Genomic DNA, 21,713 nt, shown 5'->3' with positions numbered 1-21,713 from the left:
ATTCTCTGCTCATACCCTCCCTATGTGATTTTATTCACTCTCTTGGCTTTAAATACTTTCTTTACCTCAATGACTTGTGTTCTAAATGCAGATACTGTACACCTTACTTGACCTCTCCACTTGGAAGATGTCTATTATATATCTGTCCTTTATACATATAACATGTCCTGAACAGACTCTTGATTTCTCACCTTCCTGAAACAGCTCTTCCCACAGTCTTCCATTATCAGTTAATGTGGCACTGCCATTTACCTAGTTAGTCCAGCCAAAAGCCCAGGGGCCATCTACCATTTCTGCTTTCCTCACTACCCAACCCTGACTCAACTCTTACTCCAGCCAAATCCAAAGTCACGTCCTATTGCCTTCATATTCAAAATATATGCTGAATATATCTATTTCTTACCACTGCCACCACTGTAGCTTTAGCCTGAACAGCCATGATCTTTTGTGGATCACCAGCAGAGCCTTCTACATGATCTTCCTCCACAGTTGTGTTTCTCCACAAAGTAACCAGAGTCATCCCTACAAGATGTCCATAGGTTCATGTTGCTCTTTCCGCTTAAATAATCTTCCCCTGTTCCCTTCAGAATAAAATCTGAACTTCTAGCCTGACCTTAACACCCTCCATGATCTAGTTCCAGTCTATGTCTCCAGCCTCACCATCCTTCTTCCTTGAACACACCAAGCTTTTTCCTACCTCTGTCTTGTCACCTGATGTTTCTTCCACCTGAAAAGCTCTTCCTTCAGATCTTCATGTGGCTGGCTCCGTCTTACCATTCAGGTCTTTCACAGGTCATCCCAAAAAGGTCTTCCCTGACCACCTATCTAGAGCTGCATTCTTGCTCCCAGGATCCTTTTATGGTTCATCCTACTTTGTGTTCTTTGGAGCACTTAATAGTATCTGAGATATATTACTTATTTTTTGATAACTTGCTTATCTCCTGCTCCCTCCATGGAATGTAGTTTTCATGAGGGTGGGGACCTTGCATATGCTGTAACCCTAGTACCTGAAACATATCTGGCATCGTATGTGTTCAATAATTGCTTCTTAAGTGAAAGAATAAATAAATAAAATACTAATTCATCAGTCAAAGAAGTATACATTTTTGCATATTTTGATAAATACATACATAAATATGTTATATGGGGAGATGGGAACTGGAACTTTTTGATTTCATAAGTAAATATGACTTTTCTGGAAAGTATGTTCTTTTTTTTCTTTTTCTTTTTTTTTAAATACTTTAAGTTCTAGAGTAAATGTGCACAACGTGCAGGTTTGTTACATATGTATACATGTGCCATGTTGGTGTGCTGCACTCATTAACTCATCATTTACATTAGGTATATCTCCTAATGCTATCCCTCCCCCCTACCTCCACCCCACAATAGGCCCCAGTGTGTGATGTTCCCCTTCCTGTGTCCAAGTGTTCTCATTGTTCAATTCCCACCTATAAGTGAGAACATGCAGTGTTTGGTTTCCTGTCCTTGTAATAGTTTGCTGAGAATGACAGTTTCCAGCTTCATCCATGTCCCTACAAAGGACATGAACTCATCATTTTTATGGCTGCATAGTATTCCATGGTGTATATGTGCCACATTTTCTTAATCCAGTCTATTGTTGTTGGACATTTGGGTTGGTTCCAAGTCTTTGCTATTGTGAATAGTGCTGCAATAAACATACATGTGCATGTGTCTTTATAGCAGTATGATTTATAATCCTTTGGGTATGTACCCAGTAATGGGATGGCTGGGTCAAATGGTATTTCTAGTTCTAGATCCTTGAGGAATTGCCACACTGTTTACAGTCCCACCAACAGTGTAAAAGTGTTCCTATTTCTCCACATCCTCTCCAGCACCTGTTGTTTCCTGACTTTTTAATGATTGCCATTCTAACTGGTGTGAGATCGCCATTCTAACTGGTATCTCATTGTGGTTTTGATTTGCATTTCTCTGATGGCCAGTGATGATGAGCATTTTTGCATGTGTCTGTTGGCTGCATAAATGTTTTCTTTTGAGAAGTGTCTGTTCATATCCTTTGCCCACTTTTTGATGGGGTTGTTTGTTGGTTTCTTTTTCTATTGATTGGAATAGTTTCAGAAGGAATGGTACCAGCTCCTCCTTGTACCTCTGGTAGAATTCGGCTGTGAATCCGTCTGGTCCTGGACTTTTCTTAGTTGGTAGGCTATTAATTATTGCCTCAATTTCAGAACCTGTTATTGGTCTACTCAGGGATTCAACTTCTTCCAGGTTTAGTCTTGGGAGGGTGTACGTGTCCAGGAATTTATCCATTTCTTCTAGATTTTCTAGTTTATTTGCGTAGAGGCGTTTATAGTATTCTCTGATAATGGTTGGTATTTCTGTGGGATCAGTGGTGATATCCCCTTTATCATTTTTTATTGCGTCTATTTGATCCTTCTCTCTTTTCTTCTTTACTAGTCTTGCTAGCGGCCTATCAATTTTGCTGATCGTTTCAAAAAATCAGCTCCTGGATTCATTGATTTTTTGAAGGGTTTTTTGTATGTCTATCTACTTCAGGTCTTCTCTGATCTTAGTTATTTCTTGCCTTGTGCTAGCTTTTGAATGTGTTTGCTCTTGCTTCTCTAGTTGTTTTAATTGTGATATAAGGGTGTCAATTTTAGATCTTTCCTGCTTTCTCTTGTGGGCATTTAGTGCTATAAATTTCCCTCTACACACTGCTTTAAATGTGTCCCAGAGATTCTGGTATGTTGTGTCTTTGTTCTCGTTGGTTTCAAAGAACATCTTTTTTTCTGCCTTCATTTTGTTATGTACCCAGTAGTCTTTCAGGAGCAGGTTGTTCAGTTTCCATGTAGTTGAGCAGTTTTGAGTGAGCTTCTTAATCCTGAGTTCTAGTTTGATTGCACTGTGGTCTGAGAGACAGTTTGTTATAATTTCTGTTCTTTTACATTTGCTGAGGAGTGCTTTAGTTCCAACTATGTGGTCAATTTTGGAATAAGTGTGTTGTGGTGCTGAGAAGAATGTATATTCTGTTGATTTGGAGTGGAGAGTTCTGTAGATGTCTATTAGGTCTGCTTGGTGCAGAGCTGAGTTCAATTCCTCGATAGCCTTGTTAACTTTCTGTCTCGTTGATCTGTCTAATGTTGACAGTGGGGTGTTAAAGTCTCCCATTATTATTGTGTGGGAGTCTAAGTCTCTTTGTGGGTCTCTAAGGACTTGCTTTATGAATCTGGATGTTCCTGTATTGGGTGCATATATATTTAGGATAGTTAGCTCTTCTTGTTGGGTTGATCCCTTTACCATTATGTAATGGTGTTCTTTGTCTCTTTTGATCTTTGTTGGTTTAAAGTCTGTTTTATCAGAGACTAGGATTGCAACCCCTGCCTTTTTTTGTTTTCCATTTGCTTGGTAGATCTTCCTCCATCCCTTTATTTTGAGCCTATGTGTGTCTCTGCAGGTGAGATGGGTTTCCTGAATACAGCACACTGATGGGTCTAGACTCTTTATCCAATTTGCCAGTCTGTGTCTTTTAATTGGAGCAATGAGCCCATTTATATTTTAGGTTAATATTGTTATGTGTGAATTTGATCCTGTCATTATGATATTAGCTGGTTATTTTGCTCGTTAGTTGATGCAGTTTCTTCCTAGCATCAATGGTCTTTACAATTTGGCATGTTTTTGCAGTGGCTGGTACCAGTTGTTCCTTTCCATGTTTAGTGCTTCCTTCAGGAACTCTTTTAGGGCAGGCCTGGTGGTGACAAAATCTCTCAGCATTTGCTTTTCTGTAAAGTATTTTATTTCTGTTTCACTTATGAAGCTTAGTTTGGCTGGATATGAGATTCTGGGTTGAAAATTCTTTTCTTTAAGAATGTTGTATATCGGCCCCCACTCTCTTCTGGCTTGTAGAGTTTCTGCCAAGAGATCAGCTGTTAGTCTGATGGGCTTCCCTTTGTGGGTAACCCGACCTTTCTCTCTGGCTGCCCTTAACATTTTTTCCTTCATTTCAACTTTGGTGAATCTGACAATTATGTGTCTTGGAGTTGCTCTTCTCGAGGAGTATGTTTGTGGCGTTCTCTATATTTCCTGAATTTGAATGTTGGCCTGCCTTGCTAGGTTGGGGAAGTTCTCCTGAATAATATCCTGCAGAGTGTTTTCCAACTTGGTTCCATTCTACCTGCCACTTTCAGGTACATGAATCAGTCGTAGACGTCTTTTCACATAGTCTCATATTTCTTGGAGGCTTTGTTCATTTCTTTTTACTCTTTTTTCTCTAAACTTCTCTTCTTCCTTCATTTCATTCATTTGATCTTCAATCACTGATACCCTTTCTTCCAGTTGATCGAATCAGTTACTGAAGCTTGTGCATTCATCACGTAGTTCACGTGCCATGGTTTTCAGCTCCATCAGGTCATTTAAGGACTTCTCTACACTGGTTATTCTAGTTAGCTATTTGTCTAATCTTTTTTCAAGGTTTTTAGCTTCTTTGCGATGAGTTCGAACTTCCTCCTTTAGCTTGGAGAATTTTGATTGTCTGAAGCCTTCTTTCATCTCATCAAAGTCATTCTCCATCCAGCTTTGTTCTGTTGCTGGTGAGGAGCTGTGTTCCTTTGGAGGGGGAGAGGTGCTCAGATTTTTAGAATTTTCAGCTTTTCTGCTCTGTTTTTTCCCCATCTTTGTGGTTTTATCTACCTTTGGTCTTTGATGATGGTGATGTACCGATGGGGTTTTGGTGCAGATGTCCTTTCTGTTTGTTAGTTTTCCTTCTAACAATCAGGACCCTCAGCTACAGGTCTGCTGGAGGTTGCTGGAGGTCCACTCCAGACCCTGTTTGCCTGGGTATCAGCAGCGGAGGCTGCAGAACAGCGAATATTGCTGAACAGCAAATGTTGCTGCGTGATCATTCCTCTGCAAGCTTCATCTCAGAGGGTTACCCGGCCTTGTGAGGTGTCAATCTGCCCCTACTGGGGAGTGCCTCCCAGATAGGCTACTTGGGGGGGTCAGGGACCCACTTGAGGAGGCAGTCTGTCTGTTCTCAGATCTCAAACTCCATGCTGGGAGAACCACTACTCTCTTCAAAGCTGTCAGACAGGGACATTTAAATCTGCAGAGGTTTCTGCTGCCTTTTGTTTGGCTATGCCCTGCCCCCAGAGGTGGAGTCTACAGAGGCAGGCAGGCCTCCTTGAGCTGCGGTGGGCTCCACCCAGTTCAAGCTTCCTGGCTGCTTTACCTACTCAAGCCTCAGCAATGGTGGGCACCCCTCCCCCAGCCTTGCTGCCACCTTGCTGTTTGATCCCAGACTGCTGTGCTAGCAATGAGCAAGGCTCCATGGGCATTGGACCCTCCGAGCCAGGCACGAGATTTAATCTTCTTGTGTGCTGTTTGCTAAGACCCTTGGAAAAGTGCAGTATTAGGGTGGGAGTGACCCGATTTTCCAGGTGCTGTCTGTTGAGGCTTCCCTTGGCTAGGAAAGGGAATTCCCTTACCCCTTGTGCTTCCCAAGTGAGGCAATGACTCGCCCTGCTTCGACGCTCGCTCGGTGGGCTGCACCCACTGTCCTGCACCCACTGTCCTGCACCCACTGCCGACACGCCTCAGTGAGATGAATCCAGTACCTCATTTGAAAATGCAGAAATCACCCGTCTTCTGCATCACTCATGCTGGGAGCTGTAGACTGGAGCTGTTCCTATTCGGCCATCTTGGCTTAAATTCGAAAGTATGTTCTTATGTGAATCTGTTTGGCTTCCTTTGTTCATAGGTGTTTTTTCACAGATAACAAAGAAAAACTGGATGATACATCTAATGATGAAAAAAATGAATTCCTGAACAAGATAAAACAGGTAAGAAGGCAGAAGTAATGACTTTTAGATTATAATTACATTTCATTTTTAGTTAATATTTAAAATATGTGTGAGAAATATAGAATTTTTCAAAAGGATATTTTTCATTGACCAATAATATGTTTGTTTGTAGTAATTTAAAAATTTTTATCTCCTCCCAAAGTACTTTAAATATATGAAAGAGCAAAGGTTGTCCATGTACAGAGGAACTGTTTTTTGGTAACTTTTCATGTGAGTATGGGTACATTAGGACTATCCATGATTAATGGATTAATGGATATTTTTGATGTGAATTATTTAGAAAGTTAGAATCTTCTTGCTGTTGTGTGTTGCACCTGTGAAGTGCAGCAAGCTGCTCTACACTTGAGAATATTCTAAATATTATATATCATATTGTGATGGTTAATACTGAGTGTCAACTTGACTAGATCAAAAGATGCAAAGTGTTGATCCTGGGTGTGTCTGTGAGGGTGTTGCCAAAGGAGATTAACATTTGAGTCAGTGGGCTGGGAAAAGCAGACCCACCCTTAATCTTGGTGGGCACCATCTAATCAGCTGCCAGTGTGGCCAGGATATAAAGCAGGCAGAAAAACATGAAAAGACTAGACCAGCTTAGCTTCCCAGCCTACATCTTTCTCCCATGCTGGATGCTTCCTGCTCTTGAACATCAGATTCCACGTTCTTCAGCTTTGGTACTCAGACTGGCTTCCTGGCTCCTCAGCTTGCAGATGGCCTATTGTGGGAACTTGTGATTGTGTAAGTTAATGCTCCTTAATAAACTCCCCTTTATATATACATCTATCCTGTTAGTTTTGTCCCTCTAGAGAATGCTGACTAATACACATATTATAATATAATATTCTAAATACTTATTTAGAAGCATTTGAGTAAGATTTAGCCCCCAGGATAACTCACTAGACATTTTTCAAACTTAGGTTAAAAAACATCATATCATAAGTAGATAATCATGTGGGTAAACCAAGATTTAGCCTCAAAATATTCAGTGAAGCATTCATTAGGATAGTGAAAAATTGGGGGTGAGGGTTAGTAATACAATTAAAATGCAACAAAAAGGCCTTGGTTAAATAAGTATCAGTATTGCTCATAATATGTTATTGAGTGACAAATACTATATTATAAAACAGTAGGCTGGGCATGGTGGCTCACATAATCCCAGCACTTTGGGAGGCCTAGGTGAGTGGACCACCTGGTATCAGGAGTTCGAGACCAGCCTGACCAATATGGTGAAACTCCATTTCTACAAAAATACAAAAATTAGCCAGGTGTGGTGGTGTGCACCTGTAGTCCCAGCTACTCAGGAGGCTGAGACAGGAGAATTGCTTGAAACTGGGAGGCAGAGGTTGCAGTGAGCTGAGACGGCACCACTGCACTCCAGCCTGGGCGGCAGAGCAAGAGTCCCTCTAAAAAAGAGAAACAACAGCATGTATGATATGATCCCATTTAATTACTTATATACACAAATACACATACACACTAGACATAACTGAAATTCTTCTTGTCCCTTGTATTGAAGGAGAAATATCCTTAGTGTCTCTTCCCAACACCTCATATATCCAAACTTAATTTCCTTTCTTTTCTTGTCTTTCTTTCTTTTTTTTTTTTTTTTTGAGACATGGTCTCACTCTATCACCCAGGCTGGAGTGCAGTGGCATGATCTCAGCTCACTGCAACCTCTGCCTCCTGGGTGCAAGCGATTCTCCTGCCTCAGCCTCCCAAGTGGCTGGGATTACAGGCTTGTGCCATGACACCTAGCTAATTTTTGTATTTTTAATAGACATGAGGTTTCATCATGTTGGTCAGGCTGGTCTCGAACTCCTGACCTAAAATGATCCACCCACCAGGCTGGAGTGCAGTGGCATAGTCACAACTTACTATAGCCTCAACCTCCCAGGCCTAGGTGATCCTCCTGCTGCAGCCTGCTGACTAGCTGAGACTACAGGCACTCACCACCATGCCCAGCTAATTTTTAAATTATTTGCAGAGACAAGGTTGCTTTATATTGTCCAGGCTGTTCTCCAACTCTTCAGTTCAAGCAATCCTCCTGCCTTGTTCTCCCAGAATGCTGGGGATTACAGGCGTGAGCCACCACCCCTGGCCACACATACTTAATTTTAATCGTTCAGGACTTGGGTCAGGTACTCTCTGTCTACATCCTCTATCTTTGTTTTGCCCAAGTCAACCAGGATATAAAATTCACATTTTTCACTAGTTTCTAAAACAATTTTAATTACACTAAGCATTTCATGATCTATTGCAAACTCTGTTGGAAATTTTAGTGGTCATGGGGAGAAATCTGTTGCAGAGCATAAAGCCATCTTGTTCACCACCTTTTCTTTCTCTCACAGTTCTTCATCTATCTTCTTGCCGTAGGATACCACCCCACATCCAAATTCTTCTCCCTCTTTTACAAAGCGTAATATCTGCCTCTGCGCCCATGCCCTGAGGCTCATCAGGGATATCAAAGGCAGCTCCCTCCCAGAAGAATGATTTGTACGAACTAAATGCTTTCCATTTTTGCTTTTGTGAGCTATCAGCATTAGAGATGGCTTCCCCTCTGGGCTACTGTGATTCTTTTAGTTGCAAGGATACCTAACAACAGACAGAAACCAGACAAGATTGGTTTGTTGGCTGGTTGGTTGGTTTCAAATTTGTCTTTCATTTTGTGAGCAAAATATTATTTTTCCTCCCATTTATTTCCTACTGCAGAAGCTATTAGACAACTTTCTGACAACTCCACATTTTCTAGCCCACATGATTTTCTGAACAGTCTAGGACCCTAAACTGGCATTGGCTTACTTGGTCAAAGAGTTTTCCTTTAATCCATAGCCCTTAGCCAAATTCCATGGTTATAAGTGAGTGATCACTTCAAAGAGTGCAAGGCTCTTGCCTATTTGTTATTTTCACTAGGGTAGAAACTGTGGGCTTTTAGTGACATCCAATCATAATACTCATGAGTTATTGGAGGATCATTCAAAGATTGACATTCAACTCGAACTTTATCTTTTTTTCCCAGCATCTCCCCTCCCTCACCAGCCCCTGGCAACCACCATTCTGCTCTCTACTTCTGAGTTCAGTTTTTTTTAGATTTTGCATATAATTGGGATCATGTAATATTTGTTTTTCTGTACCTGAATTATTTCACTTAACATGATGTCCTCCAGGTTCATCCATGTTGTCACAAATGACAAGAATTTCTTCTTTTTTAAGGCTGAATATATTCAATTGTGCATGTATACATTTTCTTTATCCATTCATTGGCTGATGAACACCTAGGTTGATTCTACATCTTAGCTACTCTGAAAAGTGCTACAATGAACATAGAAGTACAGATATCTCTTTGCCATACTGATTTCATTTCCTTGGGATATATACCCAGCAGTGGCATTGTTGGATTTAGCTTTTGTTATTATAAAATATTACACATTACAGAACAATACATAAACCATAAATATACAATATTTATGTACATATTTTTGATGAATATAATTTATTAATTTTAATGAAGTCCAGTTTATCAATCTTTTTCTTTTTAGTTAATGTTCTCTATGTCCTATGTCATGAGACTATTCTCTTCTGTTACCATTGAGAAGCTTTGTTGTTTGACCTTTCACATTTAAGACTACGAACCATCTGGAATTTATGTATGTGTGCTTTGAGATAGTGGTCAAGATTCATATTTTTCCATAAGGTTGTCCAATTAACCAGCACCATTTACTGAAAATACAATCCTTTCGTTCTACATTGTGGTCATACTATTGTCATAAATCAAGTGTAGATCATAAATGTATATGTGGATTGTTGACTCTATTCATTTGAACTATTCATCTCTCCTCACACTAAAACAATATTGTCTTAATTATTACCTTTAAAATGAGTTTTTATGGCTAGTGGTATAAATCCTTCACCTTTGTTTTTCAAAATTGTTCCAGCTATTCTTGACCTTTTCAATTTTGTCACGTTCTTCCAAAAAACCTGTTTGGATTTTGATTGGGATTGTATTAAATCTGTAAATCAGTTTGAAGAGGGTTTCACATTTTCACAATATTGAGGCTTCCAATCCATTAACATGGCATATGTCTTTTGTTTTAGATCTTTGTTCCCTTTGCCTTAGCTGTTCAGTTTCACTACAATGTGTCCAAATTTTCTTTTCATTTTTCCTCCTTGGGATTTATTTGGCTTCTTAAATCTGAGAATTTCTATATTTCATAAGTTCTGCAAAATTTTCAGCCATTATGTCCTCACCTGTTTCTTTTGTCCTATCCTACCTGTGTTGCCCAGGCTGGTCTGTAACTCCTGGGCTCAAGTGATCCTCCCACCTCTGCCTCTCAAAGTGCTAGGATTACAGGCACGAGCCACCACGCCTGGCCTACAGTAGATTTGATTGCTTTGTTTTACAGTGTTGATTTTACTCAAATGTTTAGAAACTCTAGATATTTGTTCATCTTTTAATTGTGCATTCTTGTTTTTTTTTTTTTTTTTTTTTGTTGTTGTTTTTTTTTGAGACAGGATCTCGCTCTGTCACCCAGGCTGGAGTGCAGTGGCATGATCATGGCTCACTGCAGCCTCGGACCTCCCAGTCTCAAGCAATCCTCCCACCTCAGCCTCCCAAAGTGGTAGAATTACAGGTGTGAGCCACTGGAGCCAGCCTTAATTGTGTATTCTTCTTGTCTCCTGTTTACTGAGCCTGCATGTAGTAATTTTGTGGGAGATGCTGGGTGCAATGGTGTGCCTGTAATCCCAGCTACTAAGGAGGCCAAGGTGGGAGGATCATTTGAACTCAGGAGTTTAAGACCAACCTGGGTGACATAGTGAGATGCTATCTCTAAACAGAAAAAGAAAATGGAAAAAAAAAAAAAAAAAGAGTTTTGTGGCAAGAGTGGAATGTGTTGATGGGCTTATACATGGTGGGGGGTGGGAGGGATATATGTCAGGAAGAAGAAGACCTGTCTTGTCTTAGGTATGGTAATTCTATACCCAATTCTAGACTCCTGGGAATAGTTGCTGCCTGCGGTACTCACCGGTTTGGTTTGGAGAAAATCTCCACTACAGTTGGCTGATTAGTATAAGTGTCAGAAGTAAGGGGATAGTTGAAGCAAATACTCCAGATACAATTGCTCAATTGGCCACCCCAGGGAATGGCCCAGGGCCCTCTTTTCTTTGTATCCCTTAAGTCTGACTTTAGGGTGGAGTTCTTTCTTAACCTTTCTACTTTTGCAAGTCTTTTGGTGCAAGACTTTTTAATGCTAGTGTCAATCTTTTTCTGAGACTCCAATTGTATGTATGTGATTATTCGTATTAATATATGTATCCTCTACATATCATACCCACTCTTCTGTATTTTCTACTTTTTGCCTCCCATTCCTGTATTCTAAGCAGAGTGGTCTTATTTGAATTCTTAATTTTAGTTATTGTGTTTTTATTTTACTTATTTATTTATTTTTTTGATATGGAGTCTCTCTTTGTTGCCCAGGCTGGAGTGCTATGGCACGATCTCAGCTCACTGCAACCTCCACCTCCTGGGTTCAACCGATTCTTCTGCCTCAGCCTCTGGAGTAGCTGGAACTACAGACGTGCACCACCATGCCCGGCGGATTTTTGTATTTTTGGTAGAGACGGAGTTTTGCCATGTTGGCCAGGCTGATCTCAAACTTCTGACCTCAGGTGATCCACCTGCCTCGGCCTCCCAAAGTGCTGAGATTACAGGCATAAACCACCACGCCTGGCCAGTTACTGTATTTTTCAACTGGTAATTATTTGATACCTTTCAAATTTGCTGTGTCACTCATTACCATTTCTAATTCCCTGTCATCATTTTCAAGTATGTCTAATATTTCTTTGATCATAATAAGCATAATAGTTTTATAGTTCAGTGTCTGATAATTTCAATGTCTTATGTCTTTATGGGTCTGTAGTCTGTTTCTGTAGTTTGTTGTTTCTGCCAGTGTTTGTCCATGCTCTTATTTCCTTCTGTTCCTGGTGGAAAACTGTATACTGGACATTGTACTTGAACAAAAAATGTTTGTGCCATGGTTTGGCTGTTTCCCCACCCAAATCTCATCTTGAGTTGTACTCCCATAATTCCCACATATTGTGGGAGGGACCTGGTGGGAGATAATTTGAATCATGGGGGCAGTTTCCTCCATACTGTTCTTGTGATAGTGAATAAGTCTCATGAGATCTGATGGTTTTATCAGGGGTTTCTCCTTTTGCATCTTCCTCATTTTCTCTTGCCACCACCATGTAAAAAGTGCCTTTTGCCTCCCACCATGATTCTGAGTCCTCCCCAGCCATGTGGAACTGTAAGTTCAGTTAAATCTCTTTTTCTTCCCAGTTGCAGGTATGTCTTTATCAGCAGTGTGAAAATGGACTAATACAGTTTGTAAAAACAGTTTGAGGATTAAGATAATGGTGTTTTCCCCAGGAACAGTTTACATTAACTTCTGTCAGATGGATAGGGTGTTATAAGTTCCAAGCTACCTTAATCCATGCTAAGCAACCCTGCTGATCAAAGTCAAGCTGGACTTGTTAACTTTCAATTTACCTTTATCCAGAGAGTGAAGCTCTTTGGAATCCCAGACTAAAATAGTGGGAGGTTTATGTAGGCTTAACACCTGGATGAGCATTACATGTTGGCTTTTGTTCCACTTGCCATGCAAAAAAACCCAAAACTTGGTTTTCAAGTGGTTTCTTCTATGTTAGTAAGTGTCTTCAGGGCAGAGGAATTTTCTTGCATTCTCCTAGAATTAGGCCTAGCAATTCCCTATTATCCTTAATTTTTTATTTTTATTTTTTTAGATTCAAGTACATGTGCAGGTTTGTTACAAGGGTATATTGCATAATGCTGAGATTTGGGCTGCTAATGATCCCGTCACCCAAGTAGTGAATATAATACCCAATAGGTAGTTTTTCAACCCTTCCCCACTTCTTCTCCACCTTTTTGGAGTCCCCATCTATTGTTCCCATCTTTGTGTCCATGTATACCTAATGTTTAGCTCCTACTTATAAATGAGAATATGCAGTATTTCATTTTCTGCTTCTGCATTAATCCACTTAGGATAATGGCCTCTGGGTGCACCCATGTTGCTGGAAAGGATATGATTTCATTCTTTTTTATGGCTGCATAATGTTCAATGGTGTGTAGTTACCACATTTTCTTTATCCATTCCACTGTTCTTGGGCACCTGGGTTGATTCCATGTCTTTGCTATTCTGAATAGTGCAGCAATAAATATGAGCGCAGGTATCCTTTTGGTAGGATAATTTATTTTCCTTTGGGTATATACTCAGTAATGGGATTGCTGGGTTGAATAGTAATTCTATTTTTGTTTTTTGAATAATTCTTTATTATCTTGTGAGTTCTTCAGCACTTCTACAAATATTTTTTCATGTAGCTATTTTAGTTGTTCTCAGATAGAAGGTTGTTTTGAACTATTCAGCCCATTGTTTCCGCTAAACTTGACTTTCTTACCTCGTTTGAAGCAATCTAATAAGCAAAAAATTCTGATCTCATGTAGAACACTGGTGGGTACTATTTTTTGTCCTCAAATAGAAATATTTCACAAGAAACAAGCATAATATCAACTCAAAGATGTTTTGAGGAAGAGCTTCTGAGTATGTTACATTTTCTATAGTTTATATTCTGGAAAAAGGACATACTAATATTGCTCAGCAGTCACAGTTTATTCATCCCATTTTGCATTTCAATATGGATTATTACTCTATGGTTTCCAGCAGGGTTTACTATTTTTCTGTACTAAAAAAAATTTATAGGCCAGGCGCGGTGGCTCACGCTTGTAATCCCAGCACTTTGGGAGGCCGAGGCGGGCGGATCACGAGGTCAGGAGATCGAGACCACGGTGAAACCCCGTCTCTACTAAAAACACAAAAAATTAGCCGGACGTGGTGGCGGGCACCTGTAGTCCCAGCTACTCGGAGAGGCTGAGGCAGGAGAATGGCGTGAACCCGGGAGGCGGAGCTTGCAGTGAGCCGAGATCGCGCCACTGCACTCCAGCCTGGGTGACAAAGCGAGACTCCGTCTCAAAAAAAAAAAAAAAAAAAAAAATTATAGTAGAGGTCCCAAAATATATAGTTGTACGTTTGCTATAGAATTAAATCAGTCTGCATTTATGGCATATTCACGGTGGGCTAAGCAATATCCCAGGTGCTTATGGCATATTCACGGTGGGCTAAGCAATATCCGAGTTGCCACCTGATGCAGATGGCCTCAGAGGAGTAGTGAAGCCAGTCCTCTCATTCACCTCCTTTGTTTTTCTCTAGCTGGTTGAAACACTGCATGCTGCTCGTATGGAATACAAAGACCTACAAGAGAAAGTGAAAACTCTTACCAGACAATATAAGATTGTTTTAAGTGAGGAAGAAAAAGCTTTTTTGCAAAAACGAAAGATTCATGATGAGTATGTCTTTACCCACACGTGTGATTCAACATGCCATCACTATGGGGTGCTTTTCTTGCTATCAAAGTGGTGGCTCTCCACTTAAACTTATCCTAGTTTTAAAATCTATTGACAAAAATGAAAACGTTTGCTATCATTACTGGTTTCTGTCTCAGCAGCTCAGGCTGCCATAACAAAATACCATAGACTGGCTGGCTTAAGCAAAGAAATTGATTTTCTCACGGTTCTGGAGGCTGGAAGTCTGAGTGAGGGCCCTTTTCTAGCTTACAGCCACCCAGCCGCTTTCTCTCTATGTCTTCACAGGGTGGAGGGAGAGAACATGCTGTCTGTCTGGTGTCTTTCTTTTATAAGGTCCCACCCTCATGTCCTCCTCCAAACCTAATCACTTCCCCAAAGGCCCCATCTTTATAATATGCTCGAACATTATCACGACACTAATGCCCCACAATGTTCCTTTCTGCCATTCTAAAAGCACTTTAAATTTTAATTTTTTCTGATGAAAAAAGCAATGCCTGTACTTGATTTTTAAATTGAAATATAGAAATGTATAGCTTAGAGAGTAAAAATTACCCCACTCTCTCTGTTTCTTCATCATGTTGGGGGTTAGCGTTGCAACAGATAAATTCTGGAGATGGGGGGAGACACAATTCAGTCCACAGCAGTTTGGAAGATGAGTCACTTAGATAAAATACTTTCTGTTACAGGCAGCTTCCTATCAATATCTGGGCATTTGAACAAGACTATAAACTTCTCTGAGCCTCATTATTTTCTCCTGCAAATTGAGACAAAAAAATAACTACTTGAAACTCCATCTCTACTAAAAATACAAAAAATTAGCTGGGCATGGTGGCGGGTGCTTGTAATCCCAGCTACTCTGAAAGCTGAGGCAGGAGAATCGCTTGAACCCAGGAGATGGAGGTTACAGTAAGCTGAGATCATACCATTGCACTCTGGCCCGGGTGACAAGAGCCAGACTCCGTCTCAAAACAAAACAAACAAACAAAAAACCCTTATCAATCCACACACTGAGAGGAGCACTTTACATCTTATTAAATTCATTCATCCGTTGAGCTAGGCATTGTAATTCTCATTTTATAGCTGGTGAAACTGAAGCTTATTCACAGGTGAAGCTAATTGTTAGCTTAAGCTCACACTCTTATTAAGAGGTAGAGCCAATATGCAAAATTAGTCTGACTGACTCCTTCACCTTCCACGGAAGAACATGACAGAATTGATAAGCACATTAGGAGAGACGCACCCACTCAGAGAGATGGAGCACTACACAACTGTTGTTGTTTTGTGGTTACTATTGTGGTGAATGTTCTTTCAGTGGCTTGGGAATTTTCATAAATTTTATGAAAATCCTATGTGTATGCTGGGCACAGTGGCTCACGCCTGTAATCCAGCACTTTGGGAGGCCAACATGGACCAATCGCATAAGACCAGGCGTTGAGACCAGCCTGGGCAACACAGGGAAACCCCATCTCTACAAAAGTACAAAAATTAGCTGGGAAAAATTTTGAAAAAAAGAAAATCCTGTGCATAAATTTAGATCTAGCTACCACTAGCAAAAAGACTTTGTTTCTATTTTTTAATAATTTATTTAGCGAATAGCTCATGATCTGAACTTTCAAAACTATTTTTGAAATTCTTATTTGTGTTTGCATATTTGATTATGTCAGCCTTCAACAAATGATAACTGTTTTTCATGATAGAAATCAGAAACAGCTGACATTTATTTCTCAGAAAGAATACTTTCTGTCACAAAAGAGAGTAGACATCAAAAATATGGAAGAAGGACTCGTCACACTCCAGGAACTTCAACGGTATGTTTGTTGCCTTTGAAATTTTTTATCTTTATTTTCTCTGCATTTATTTTTTAATAAATGATTGCAGTAAATCTAGGTTGATGTCTAACATACTACAGAAAAGGAAGTTTATAACTAGCTCTCTCTGTTTCACAGTCTGGAAGTCATTCTCATGGACTTTTTCACTGAAAGGATAAACAGGTTCTGAATTCTATGGGAGCTCCTGGGCCCCAGGAATGGGCCAGTTGGGGTGCAGTGACAAGAATGTGCCTGAACATTATCAAAACACTGAGTCCCATTGATGTTCATTTCTGCATTCTAAGTCATTTTAATTTTAATTTTTTTCTGATTAAAAAATAATACCTGTACATGATTTTAAAATTCAAATATAAAATGCATAACTTAGAGAATAAAATTTACCCTAAAATCTCCATCTCTCCACAGGCATAATCACTGTTAACGGTTTACTATATATGCTTTCAAATATATATTTATATGTATGTATCCAAAAATTGGATTATACTCTACTATAACTGAATTTGTTCCACCTAGGAGGATGATAAAACAAATAAGGTAAAATGGTAACAGTTGGAGAAGTTGGTGAAGGATATATGGGAATTCTTTGTACTTTTTTTTTGTGCTTACCTGTTGAGTTTAAAACTATTTCAAAACAAAGAGAATATATATATATATATATATATACATCTTTTCTCAATCTTTAACTGCATAGTATTCTATGCAGATTATAGTATAATACACATTATACTATATTGTATTTAACCAGCACTCTATTGATGGAGATTTACTTTTGTCTGTTGCCTATATTACAAATATTTGAAGTTAACATATCTCTCTCTACCCGTGACCTTTTTTTTGTAATAAAGTCCTAAAAGTTGAAGTGCTGGATCAAAGGAGGATGCGTATTTTTCACTTTTATAATGATTGTCAAAATGACCTATGTAAATATTCTACCATTGTACACACTGAGACTGAGCATAAGGCAGCTTATAGTTCAGTTGGGCAGAGAAGCAAGACTAACACATATGAAATAATTAATGAACCACATATGATGGTGAAAAATAAACCATATATGACAGTGTATTATAAAAAACAGGCATGCAAGTGAAATCAAGGAGTCCTTTGTTATATAGGATTTAAAATTTGAACTAGACCTTTAAAAGCAAGTCAGATTTTTCTGTGCTCATCGTATGGGGGAATAATATCACCATACAAAGGGAGACACATGATTTAAATACAGGACAATCAAGAAGCCAGCTTATAGAACTAACGTAGGTGGTGATGAAAATTCAAGCACATACCAACAGATATCTGGAATGTGACAGTGAGCATAGGTTCCTTGAATGGTTGTCCCCATATTGTTAAATAATATATTCAAACATCTGTTTCCAATTATGTCAGCTTCATAAGGAAAACTACGAACTACTAATGAAAGAGAAGGAAGATCAATTTAGACTGAATCAGGTTTTATGTTCCTCGTGAATAATGCAAATTTTATAGTCAGTTACTGTGCATAATTGCTCTGGTCACCAGGAATCTCAAAGCCAAATTTGTGGCCCAATGTTATTATCCATTTAGGATTTTTTTATATTATTGTTGCTTTATTTTAAACTGGTTCAAGTTCTTTATGGATTACATTAAATATGTAAATAAACAAAATCAGTAAGGTTGGGGTGAATTGTGAAGAGCCTTAGAGATCCAGAGGATATTAGATTTATTTTGGTAGGAAATTGAGAGCCCATACTATAGTTTCAAACAGAGAAAGAAACACGAGAACAGGTATGTTTCTAGTTTATTTAAGAGTGTTTCCTATTCTAAGTTTCATTTATGAATATTTCTTTCAAAAGATATAAAGCAGCATTTTACTTATGTGGCTTTCAATTCATTTCTGTCCAAGAAGCACTTAATAGGGAAAAGGCGGGGCGGGGGATAAAAATAAAGGCTTCTGTTACCTATGTTGGAATCTTCACATTTCCATCCATCCTACCACAAGAAAATCTTCTATCCTTAGTTAGTACTTTTCCCCAGTTCAAGAAACTATATTGGCTTTCTGAATTGTGTATTATGTCAAATCAGAGCTCAATCTAGGGTCTGGAGTTCCTCAACTGTGTGTCGACCTTACTTCCTCTCGTGTCATAGGGTTATTCTTTCCTTCATGTCCTCTGTATACAGCAAGCCTAACTTATGTCATAACAGAGGCCTGACTTGCTGTTCCTTCCCTCTCTGTATTTGCAAATGATGACAGCCTTTCCTTGGTAAAATTGCACCTCCATTCTGACAATCCACATTCCTCCCTTTGAGAAACATTAACCTCTAGTAACCCTTCCTCCCCAGAAATTTCTGGTTGCCTCCCCAGAAATCTCTTCTCTATCCTTGGCTATTCACCACAACCGTTGCAGAATCAGTTTGCACTAACATAGAATTGCAATTGTCTATCAGTCTGCCCCTGAAATGTTTAGTTGTTTCACAAGGCTTATTTTGTCTCCCAATTATTAGTAGACTATGGCCTTACTGAGCATACAAATTATACATATAGAGTCTATTGTATATTCTAACAGCTCCTATAAATGCAAAATCCAATATGTTTTTCTTTTTAGAGCAACAAAAACAGTATATCAGCAACAAATCAAAATCCTGAGTGCTAACCTGGAAAGAGAAAGTCAGAGATGGTAAAGAAAAAAAAAAGTTTGTGTTTTGTGTTATCAGCAGTATATGTTATCTTAATGAACAGTGCAGAGTACTTGTTGTTACCAGAACCCAAGGGAATGATTTTCCTAAATTATGTGTAAATTCTCTCGGATCTAGATGTATTGGTTAATTTGATTTTTTTTTTTTGGCATTGAACAGAATCAAAATTTTCCATTTCAATCAAGTGCAGTAACCAAAGAGTAAAATTGCTAATATTTGTGCAATGCCTTTTGCTCATCCAGGCCTCTTTGTGAACCAGTAGGGGAGGTGACAGGTATGGTAAGAGAGGAAGGTGGCGTGAAGGCTACCGGCTCTGCAGATGGCTTGCTTTGGTTGCTGTCCTTATTAGCTCTGTGACCAAGGCTAAGTTATTTAATAACTTCTCTTTGCTCCCATCCCTATAAAGTGGGGAAGGATAATAGTACCTACCTTATAAAGTAGCTGTGAATGCAAATGAGCTGATACATGTAAAATACTGTATTTAGATCAGTGCAGCTGAAAAGCTCTTGCTTATACTTAGCTGTATTTTATTATCGTTGTTGTTATTGTTAGTATTATTATTATTATTTTGAGACAGAGTCTTGCTCTGTCGCCCAAGATGGAGTGCAGTGGTGCCATCTCGGCACACTGCAACCTCTGCCTCCCAGGTTCAAGTGATTCTCATGCCTCAGCCACCAGATTAGCTAGGACTACAGGCATTCACTACCACTCCCAGTTAATTTTTTTTTTGAGACGGAGTCTCACTCTGTTGCCCAGGCTGAAGTGCAGTGGAGTGATCTCGGCTCACCACAACTTCCGCTTCCCAGGTTCAAGCAATTCTCCTGAGTAGCTGGGATTACAGGCATGCACCATCATGCCCGGCTAATTTTTGTATTTTTAGTAGAGATGGGGTTTCACTATGTTCGCCAGGCTGCTCTCAAACTCTTGGCCTCAAGTGATCTGCCCACCTCGGCCTCCCAAAGTGCTGGGATTACAGGCATGAGCCACCATGCCTGGCCAATGTTATTATTGAATGTACACTTAAAGACTCTAATTGCACTTTTTTTTTTGAGACAGAGTTTCACTCTTTTTGCCCAGGATAGAGTGCAATAGCACGATCTCAGCTCACCGCAACCCCCGCCTCCCAGGTTCAAGTGATTCTCCTGCCTCAGCCTCCCAAGTAGCTGGGATTTATAGGCCTGTGCCACAAGACCTGGCTAATTTGTTTGTATTTTTAGTAGAAATGGGGTTTCTCCATGTTGGGCAGGCTGGTCTTGAACTCCTGACCTCAGATGATCTGCCCGCCTCGGCCTCCCGAAGTGCTGGGATTATAGGCGTGAGCCACCGTGCCTGGCCTAATTATACATTTTTACCATTCTTCAAATATGTAGCTTTTTAATGTTGTGGTGGAGAAAAATTTGAGAAAGCAGAAGTTTGAAATCTATCAGTAGCACATCTGATAATTTAGGTAATTCTGTTACTATTTCTGCCTGGGCCTCATTTTCCACTTGCCCCAAGCCTTCCTCATTTCTATCCTTTACCTGAAGGAGGCAAGCTGCCAGGTGTGTTTTGTTCGCTGTTCTATTGGAAGTGCAGATGTAAGTTCTTACTCTGAAGCAACTTGCAGAGACAGAATTGAGGCAGTTAATGTTTTGTCTTACTTTTTCATGCAATGTGTGTAGTCTGCAACACTAATAGCACAAACAATTTTGTGTAGTCATAGTATGACTTGTTTTACTTTGAATTTCTTCATCTTTTTAGTAAACTGCTATGTCAATTTAATGGCAATTCTTTTGCTCTAATCTCTAGTGTTATAACTCAGTGGAAAATAGCTTGCTTGAGAAAAAAGCACGCACGTTGGACAGCCAAGATAAAAGCTGAAATACAAGCTATTACAGAAAAAATTCAGAATGCAGAAGTTAGACGAACTGAATTACTTAACGAGGTAAGAGAACTGAAGGAACTTAGAATTAGTCCCCTACATTGCATATCAGCAATTCTCCTTCAATATTTAATTAAATCCTATCTTATTAAAAAGTATTTTCCTTTCTGCTGATTTCATGTTTAGAGTGAGTTATTTAATTTTCTTAGGAAATGTATTCACTTGCTGTATATTAACTAGAGAGAATTAGCAAATACAGTAGAATATGCTTTTGAAGCATGTAACCAGAAACTTACTTAAGGTTAGTCTTTAAGGGAATTACCTCTAAAAATATGAGCCCATGTATCATTTCTTTAAGCTTTTATATTTACCCTCTGCTCACCCACTGTCCTCTACCCTCCCCACTCCTCACGTCGTATTTATAAAAATACCACTTGGTGAAGAACTTAATTTCTGGAGGAAAAAATATTCCTCTCAGTGGTTGCTGAAAAATTATATGAACTGTAATCAGAAGCCGGCCTCCTGCAAAGAGATATTAATTTCCTGGCTATTTGAAAATGTAAAGCTGATCACTACAAGAGAAATGACAAATTCTCATTTTTCTCTAATCAGACGAGTTCCAGAGAACAGGAGATCAGTGAATTTGTGGCACAGATTGAAAAACTTACAATAGAATTAAAAGAAGAGGAGAAAGCATTTGTTAACAAAGAAAAAATGTTAATGAAAGAGTTAAGCAAGTATGAGGTAAATTTTATTTTGCATCTAAGAATACTTTTGGATGACTACATAAGGGGGAGGGGGAACACTATTTCATGCTATTCTAATCAGTTAAATGTAAAATAAATATTCTAGTATGAAAAAGGTTACAATTTCATTCTGGATCTTCTTTTCCTGAAGAAGAAGCAGAGCAATAAGAAATATTTTTTCAGCAAAAATAATAATAATAATCACACTTCAAATTAGGTAAAACTGTTGGCAACGGCTTTGGAGACAGGTGGAGTTGTGTAGGAAGCCATTTGGAGCTGGCTTGAAAATAGCTGGGGCAAAGGAGATTAGTAAAGTCAGTCTCAGATGTGCTCCTTAAAAAGAGG

The 21,713-nt window shown here is 39.2% G+C and overlaps 1 protein-coding gene across 5 annotated transcripts in view; it reads left to right on the top strand.

Moving 5' to 3' along the window:
* The window catches only part of CCDC175 (coiled-coil domain containing 175), a 119,321-nt gene that overhangs the window by 39,852 nt on the left and 57,756 nt on the right, over positions 1–21,713 (top strand). For 4 of the 5 annotated variants that reach the window (XR_004029716.1, XM_030811421.1, XM_030811439.1 and 1 more), the window contains exons 5-10: positions 5,732–5,813; positions 14,111–14,247; positions 15,963–16,073; positions 18,671–18,742; positions 20,550–20,685; positions 21,235–21,366. Coding sequence is in view for 4 of the 5 variants with exons in the window: in XM_030811421.1 (XP_030667281.1) it covers positions 5,732–5,813; positions 14,111–14,247; positions 15,963–16,073; positions 18,671–18,742; positions 20,550–20,685; positions 21,235–21,366 (670 nt within the window). In the remaining variant the exon portion in view is untranslated. The remainder of the gene's footprint in view (positions 1–5,731; positions 5,814–14,110; positions 14,248–15,962; positions 16,074–18,670; positions 18,743–20,549; positions 20,686–21,234; positions 21,367–21,713) is intronic. The other variant, XM_030811434.1, reaches the window with a different exon arrangement.

Source organism: Nomascus leucogenys, chromosome 1a, assembly GCF_006542625.1.
Source record: "Nomascus leucogenys isolate Asia chromosome 1a, Asia_NLE_v1, whole genome shotgun sequence".
In the NCBI taxonomy this organism is placed as follows: Eukaryota; Metazoa; Chordata; class Mammalia; order Primates; family Hylobatidae; genus Nomascus; species Nomascus leucogenys.
This window is presented reverse-complemented; position numbering and strand designations above follow the sequence as displayed.